At 53.6% G+C, this 7338-nt stretch overlaps 1 protein-coding gene across 1 annotated transcript; it reads left to right on the top strand.

The window, feature by feature from the left end:
* The first annotated feature begins 123 nt into the window (after positions 1-123).
* On the top strand, positions 124-7338 carry P3H1 (prolyl 3-hydroxylase 1). Its single transcript, XM_005428168.2, has 14 exons — positions 124-412; positions 584-773; positions 1242-1373; positions 3288-3427; positions 4120-4209; positions 4320-4372; positions 4734-4855; positions 5032-5159; positions 5265-5360; positions 5475-5625; positions 6102-6219; positions 6409-6484; positions 6650-6790; positions 6868-7338. The coding sequence occupies exons 1-14, from the start codon at positions 191-193 to the stop codon at positions 6985-6987; spliced, it is 1779 nt and encodes a 592-aa protein (XP_005428225.2). The 5' UTR covers positions 124-190; the 3' UTR covers positions 6988-7338.

Genomic DNA, 7338 nt, shown 5'->3' on the forward strand with positions numbered 1-7338 from the left:
GGACGGGGTGACCGGGCCGGTGGCGATCCCGGTCCCGGGACGCCGGGAGGGTTCGGTGTTTGCCCCGGCGGAGTGGAGTTGCCGGCCAGCAGTCTCGGCCTTGCCCCCCCGCCTTCGCGCCCCCCCACCAGTGCCACGTCGGAGCTCGCCGGAGCCGCCCCTGTCACCGCCCTCCGCCCCGGCCGCCGGGATGCCCCGGGGACGGGTGTCCACTCCACTCTGCATGGGATCCGCGCTGTCTCACCCTCGTCCCGCCCAGATGAACCGGCCAGCGCAGGCGGCAGCGGCCGCTCACACTTTCTTCGTGGCCAACCCCGGGCACCAGGAGATGAGGCAAAACCTGGAGTACTACCAGGCCATGGTGGGAGTCCACGAGGATGACTTCACTGACCTGGAGGCCAAACCTCACCTGGTGAGAACCTCCTCTCCCAAAGTCCCTGTCCACTGTGTAACCCAGGGCAATCACACCTCAGCTGCTAGCTCAGAGAGCTCGTGAGGTGCCATTGTGGTGGGTATGAGATGACCCATGACGGGGTGGGGGTGAAGCACTGAGATCCCGACATCGTTTCTCATGCTTCTGCAGAGCAAATTTCAGCTGGGCATCCGGTTTTATACAGAGGAGCAGCCAGCTGCTGCCATCCTGCACCTGGAGAAGGCGCTGGAGGAGTATTTTGTGGCAGACACTGAATGCCGCGCTCTCTGCGAGGGACCGTATGACTACGAGGGCTACAACTACCTTGAGTACAATGCAGACCTTTTCCAGGCCATTACAGGTGGGGGCCATGCCTTCTGTGTCCTGTCACAAGAGTTGAGTACGATTCTCAGGAGGTTGGTCCACAAAGACCTGGGGTGGGGGTAGGGGGTCCCTGAAGAGTAGAAACCCCATCCTAGCTTTCACTAGGGAAGATGTGGCCAGTAAATGGCAGGAGGTGTTTACCTGCACTTTGCACTGGGACTGATGCCCAGGAATTCTCCTAATTCCAGAGGAACATGGAAAGACAGAAGAGAGACCAGTAGAGGGTCACCAGGATGTGATGGGAGGCTGATGATGGCTAGTCTGTCCTGAGAGAGCACCACAACCCTACACTGGTCAACTCTGAGGTGGACGACCCCCATCCCTGAGGGTTTTCCACTACCAAAAAGCTTGCAACAACCCCAGTATGAGCAAGTGATTGAATACCCTTCAGGTTCCTGCCCATCAGCCCGTGGGTGACTGTGAGCATGGTGTTTTTCTCTGCCAGATCACTCCATGCAAGTGCTAAGCTGCAAGCAGGGCTGTGTCACAGAGCTGGCCTCCCTGCCTGGCCAGGAGAAGCCTCTGGAGGATTTCCTGCCCTCGCACTTCAACTATCTGCAGTTTGCCTACTACAACAGTAAGCAGCTCCTCACCTCATCCTCTGTGGTTGTCAGCACTCGGCACTCTGCCTGAAATCATAGATCCTTAGAGTGGTTTAGGTGGGGAAAGGACTTTCAAAGATAATCTCATCAGTACAACTGAAGATGAAGGGACATCTAGCACTGGTCACTCAGATCTCCCAGACCCCCATCCAACCAAGTCTCTAACACTCTGGGCAGTCTGTGCCAGGGCCTCACCACTCTCATCAAAGTGGTGAGGCCCTGGCACAGACTGCCCAGACTAAAATTCCTTCCTTATGGCCAACCTAATTCCTTCCCTGGCACAGACTGCCCAGACCTAAAATTCCATCCTTCTGGCCAACCTAATGCTGCCCTTCTTCAGTTTAAGACAATTCCCCTTGTCCAGTCACTATAAACCTTATACAAAAGTTGTCTTCATCTCTCTTGTGGCCACTCTTGGTATGGGAAGGCCATCAAGATCTCTCAGGAGCCTTCTCATGTCCAGGTTCAAAAAGCCAAATTCTCTCAGCCTTTCTTCACAGAGAGGCTCCAGTCCTCTGACTGTTTTTGTGGTCTCCTCTGGACCCGCACTAATGAGTCCATATCCTTATGCTGGGGAACCCAGAGCTGGACACAGCACTGCAAGTGGCATGTCACCAGAGTGGAGCAGAGGGGCAGAATCCTTCCCTCACCTGTTGCCCATGCTGCCAGGGATCAGCCTGGGGAGGGGGGGGTTCTGAGCTGCTAGTGCACATGGATGGGTCCTATGCAATTTTTCATCCACTATTATCTCCATATCCTTCTCCTCTGGGTGCTCTAATCCCATCCATCCCCCTATCTTCACTGATACTGCTGGAGAGCTTTCCACTAGGCCTTGTACTTCATGAGGTTCAACAGGCTTGTTCCTTCTGCCTGAAACATTCTCCAGGAGATTAGATCACTCTGTGCCTGGCTGCAGTCACTGTCCACATTGCTTTATTACTGGGCAGCTTCACTTTTCAAGTGAAACAGCCGAGAGAAGCATTTTTTTCCTCCTTGCCAGCTGTCCACATCTTGCCTCAAATCACAGCAGCACGCTCCCACTGCAGAAGAGTTACAACCCAGGAAAATACACCTGATTTGATTTCATTTTTTATTTACTTATTTAGAAAAGTATAAGATGTTTCTGTGTGAATTTCTCCAAAAGGAGGGGAAAAAATAGGAAGTCCAAGAGGATAGAAATCTTCAAGAAGAGACAGCTGTGAGGGGACCTCATCAATGTTTGTCAGTATCTGCAGGGTAGCTCTGGAGGATGTGATCAGGCTCTGCTCTGTGGTGCTGAGAAATAAAACAAGAGGCAGAAACTCATGGCTAGGAAGTTCCATCTGGATATGAGGATGTTTGCAGCGACTGAGCACTGAAGAGATTGTCCAGAGAGGGTGTTACATCTCTCTCACTGGGGATATTCCAGGCAATCTGGACACAGTCCTGTGCTGTATGCTCTCAGAGGACCCTGCTTGAGCAGAGAGGTTGGGCCAGATGACCCACTGTGGTCCCTTCCAATCTGACTCATTCTGTGATTTTGTGATTCTGTGAAAGACCACATGAAAGTGGGGTAGGATGTTTCAGTGGCTGGAAACTGCAGGTTTGCCAGTAAATGGTTGGGTCTGGCTACCTCTAAATAGGCTTTGTCATGTTTTCCAAGTGAGAAAATTACCCAGGCTGTACAAGTACCCCTGGTTTCTGTTGTGATGGTTTCTGGAGAGAGGAGAGCACCACAGAGTCTGAATTTTGCCTTTGTGGCAGCAGTTATCCTTGCCCCAGGGGATCTGCCCTACTCGTGACACAGTTTGGAACACAAGGACTATGTCTTTCATGTCTCCTCCATATCTGTCTTTGCTCTGCCTTCAGTGTCCTTGGACATGCCATTAACAGCGCATTTCTCATTGCAGATGGGAATTATGAAAAAGCCATTGAATGCGCCAAAACCTATTTGCTCTTCTTCCCACATGACGAGGTGATGAACCAAAATTTGGCCTATTACACTGCCGTCCTGGGGGAAAACCTGGCCAGACCCATCCAACCGCGAAAGGTGAGCAGTCAGAAGGACAAACGATTGCAGGGACATCTTCTCTTCTCACTGGGAACCTTTGCAGAAGCTGTAGGGTCTCCTCCGTACCAGCTACCAAAGGTGGACAGGAATGGGTGGATTTAAGGTCAGACAAGCTTGAAAGTAGGTGAAAAACATCACTGGCAAAATGTCTTAGGCCAAGTGAAGCTGGATGACGGGCACACATGGACCCTTTCTTGATAGAGGGGGCTGTGAGAGGCAAGTGGACAATCTTTTTAGGAGGATCTGAGGCTACTCTGTTGCACTTTTCCACAGCTGAAGTGAAATTGCTTAAAAATGAGATGATTTAGCTTCAAAATAGCCAAATCTGGATGGCCAGGTCCTGCCTGGGATGTGATAGGCATGGATGGGAGTCTCTGCCCCACACCAGTTGGACTAGGGGAAGGGAAACTGTTCCTAAAGAGCTTCCTGCAGAAGGGACACACATGTGCTTCTGCTGAACTGTCATCTCCTCAGGGCTTGTCCACAGGGAAGTTCAGACAGGATGGGGAATGCCACTTGCTTCCCAGCTGCCAGATGGAGCAGGAAACAAGGCTGCGGGTCTGGAGCAAGAACCACAGGAATGGTGTAAACCTTCATCTTCCTGCCCACACTCAGGGTTTTTCAGAATCCTCCTGCTGTACCTCACTCCATCCCTCTGCCCCTTGCCACAGGAGATCCAGGTATATTACCAGCAGAGTCTGATGGAGAAGGAGCTGCTCTTCTTCAGCTATGACGTCTTTGGCATCCCTTTTGTGGACCCGGTGGGTGATGTGAGACCAGGGTGATGCAGTGGCCAGATGGAATGCAGATGAGGGGTCTGTGTCCTGGCCAGATCTTTGTCCAGCTCCTGATGTTGTTCTTCTGGTGGCAGGACACATGGACACCTGAAGAGGTGATACCAAAAAGACTGCGAGAGAAACAGAAGTGAGTGCTGTCCCCAGCCAAGCTCACCCAATGGGGGTCTGACAGGACAAACCTTTCTTCCAGTGTGGGCTTTGGGCCAAAGGACGTGGCATAGAGCTCCTGCCAGGGGATGTTTTGATGCTGGGACTGGAAGAGGCTGCTGGAGGGCAGAACTTTGTTTCCCATCAGCCCATGGGATGATGGGCATGTATAGGTCACCCCAAACACCTCAGAGTGAGGGATGCTTTGAGGTGACTCTCCAGTCTATGTGCAGGCTTTGTTAGCAGCACCTGAGACAGCTTGTCCTGCCCTTGTCTTAGTGGCCCTCATTTCTGATGTGGGGACAGTGGGGTGGTGGTGCTGATGGCTGCCGCATGCCCAGGGTGGAGCGGGAGACTGCAGCACGCATCTCTGAGGAAATCGGCAACCTCATGAAGGAGATTGAGACACTGGTGGAGGAGAAGGCCAAAGAGTCTGCCGACATGAGCAAGTTCATCCGAGAAGGTGGAGAAGGCCAGGAGGGGAGGTGGGATGGAGACCTTTGTGACCCCTGCTGCCAGTTCACAGTCCCTCTACACATAGGTGGCAGCAGGAACAGGTGGAGGGACCACAGCTTCCTCCAGCCACACCAGAGCTGGCTGCATCTCTCCCCATGTCCACCAATCCCATTTGTGCCACAGGTGGCCCTTTGGTGTACGAAGGAGCCAGTGTCACCATGAACTCCAAGGCCCTGAATGGCTCCCAGCGTGTCGTGGTGGATGGAGTCCTTTCTGCTGAGGAGTGCCGAGAACTGCAGAGACTCACCAACGTGAGTGCAGGAACAGGTGGAGAAGGCAGGGATGGATAGAGGATGCCAAGGGATCCCATCCTGCACCTCACACATCAGACCAGTAACACAAATCGGGTTTTACAGGCGGCTGCCTCGGCTGGAGATGGCTATCGGGGGAAGACCTCTCCTCACACTCCCAGCGAGACCTTCTATGGCGTGACTGTCCTCAAGGCCCTCAAGGTTGGGGTGGCTGTGTGGAGAAACAGGCTGTGGGGACAAGGGAGGGTAGTTTTGGGGGAGATGGTTGCCCATGCCCATATGGGGCTGAGTCCCTGTCCTGTCTGTCCTCCACAGCTGGGGCAGGAGGGGAAGGTGCCCCTGCACAGTGCCTACCTGTACTACAATGTGACAGAGAAGGTGCGGCACATGATTGAGTCCTACTTCCGCCTGGAGGTCCCACTCCACTTCTCCTACTCCCACTTAGTATGTCGCACAGCCATTGATGGTGAGTGTGGCCCAGAGGAACAGGTCTTTTGTCTTTTCCTGTCTGGATCTCCTCTAACAGCTGGAGTGGTGTAGTCTTGGACCTTTCTTTGGAGACCTCCTTGCTGCTCCCTAACCCACTCCTCTTCCCAAGAGGGTGTAGGAATCTTGTCCCTAAGCCCAGTTTGGGAAGATGAGCGGGAGCTCTGCTGGTTGCCTCTAACAGGGCAGATGGCCTCATGCCATACAGGATTTCATCATTCTGAGGCATCTTGGGATGGGCGCTGAGAGAGGTTGTACCTGGAGGGCCATGGAAATGCCATGGGACAAGTCAACAGTGTTTTATGCCACCCAAATGGCCTTGCACAATCCACACTCCAGCAAGTGGAAGTGCTTTAGGCTAATGCATGACTTTCTTGTCATCTGCAAGCATGGAATACTTGGGGATGGACCCTGTTCTTGCACAGAGGGCTCCTGACATACTCTGTTCTACCCTAGAGAAGCAAGAAGGCAGGAGTGACAACAGCCATGAGGTGCATGTGGACAACTGCATTCTCAATGCAGAGGCACTGGTGTGTGTGAAGGAACCCCCAGCCTACACTTTCCGGGATTACAGGTACTGGTGGTGGCTGTCAGCTGCAGCTTCCCCACCTAAGGGTACCATGATTTGGTGGCACCTGAGTTGGGAGGAGCAAGGTAGGAGGTACACCAAACCTGGCCTTTCTTGCCTCTGGCTCTTGCCATGGTGTTGGAGAGCTCTGGTGATGGTTACTTGTCATCTCCACTTGTCCCCTGCTCCCTCTAGTGCAATCCTCTACCTCAATGGGGACTTTGAAGGAGGAGCTTTCTACTTCACCGAGCTGGATGCCAAGACTGAGACCGTGAGTAGCTCAGCTCCAAGGATCCATGTGCAGCACCAAATCTAGCTCCTGCCTGTTGGCTGTGTGCCCTGGGAGCATCCCCTGAGCCACTGCAAAAGATGAACTTGGGTTGAGGGGAACCAACTCACCCCTGACTGGGGTCTCCTGGTCTCCCACCCTTGACAGGCAGAGGTCCAGCCGCAGTGTGGCCGTGCTGTGGGCTTCTCCTCTGGCTCAGAGAACCCCCACGGGGTGAAAGCTGTGACCAAGGGTCAGCGCTGTGCTATTGCCCTCTGGTTCACCCTGGACCCTCGGCACAGTGAGCGGGTAAGCTCCCTCCCAGCAGTGCGTAGGGGTCTTGCGTGGGACAGTGGCTATGCTTACCACTCTGGGTCTGCCCACAGGAGCGTGTGCAGGCAGATGACCTGGTGAAGATGCTTTTCAGTATGGAAGAAGGGGATTTGGAGCCAGAGCCAGAGAAGGAATCACCAGCTGCCATTGCGGTTGGGAAGGATGAGCTGTGACATCCTACGGGCACCAGGACGTCTCTGCTGCGACTAGTCATGTCAGCATTGTGGCTTTGGGCTGCATAGTCATAAGGGTAACATACGGGATCCCCTCTGCCCCCAATCCAGTTGGAGTGGGGTTTTGGGGAATGCTGTGTACTATCCCTGCAGCATCCAGTATTCCCCTGTGGAGCTGACATGGCGTGTGTGATGGAGGCTTAGGGGTGGGTGATATGGGGACAAGGGAGGGATGCTCTGTTAGGGGTGGGGCCCTGGTGCCAATGGGTGCAGATGTGTGTCTTTCCTGAACTTGGAGGTATATAAGTGCCTTCTGCAGAAAATGGGTGAATAAAGGTATTTGTTTCCTAA

This window comes from Geospiza fortis, unplaced genomic scaffold, assembly GCF_000277835.1.
Source record: "Geospiza fortis unplaced genomic scaffold, GeoFor_1.0 scaffold353, whole genome shotgun sequence".
Taxonomy (NCBI): Eukaryota; Metazoa; Chordata; class Aves; order Passeriformes; family Thraupidae; genus Geospiza; species Geospiza fortis.

What these genes read in the sequence shown, in the direction of transcription:
- P3H1 (XM_005428168.2), top strand. Translation starts at nt 191, where the DNA reads ATGCCCCGGGGACGGGTGTCCACTCCACTCTGCATGGGATCCGCGCTG. An exon ending in AGACTGCGAGAGAAACAGAA is followed by an intron (nt 4,373 to 4,733) that starts GTGAGTGCTGTC and finishes CCGCATGCCCAG; the next exon opens with GGTGGAGCGGGAGACTGCAG. An exon ending in GAGCAAGTTCATCCGAGAAG is followed by an intron (nt 4,856 to 5,031) that starts GTGGAGAAGGCC and finishes TTTGTGCCACAG; the next exon opens with GTGGCCCTTTGGTGTACGAA.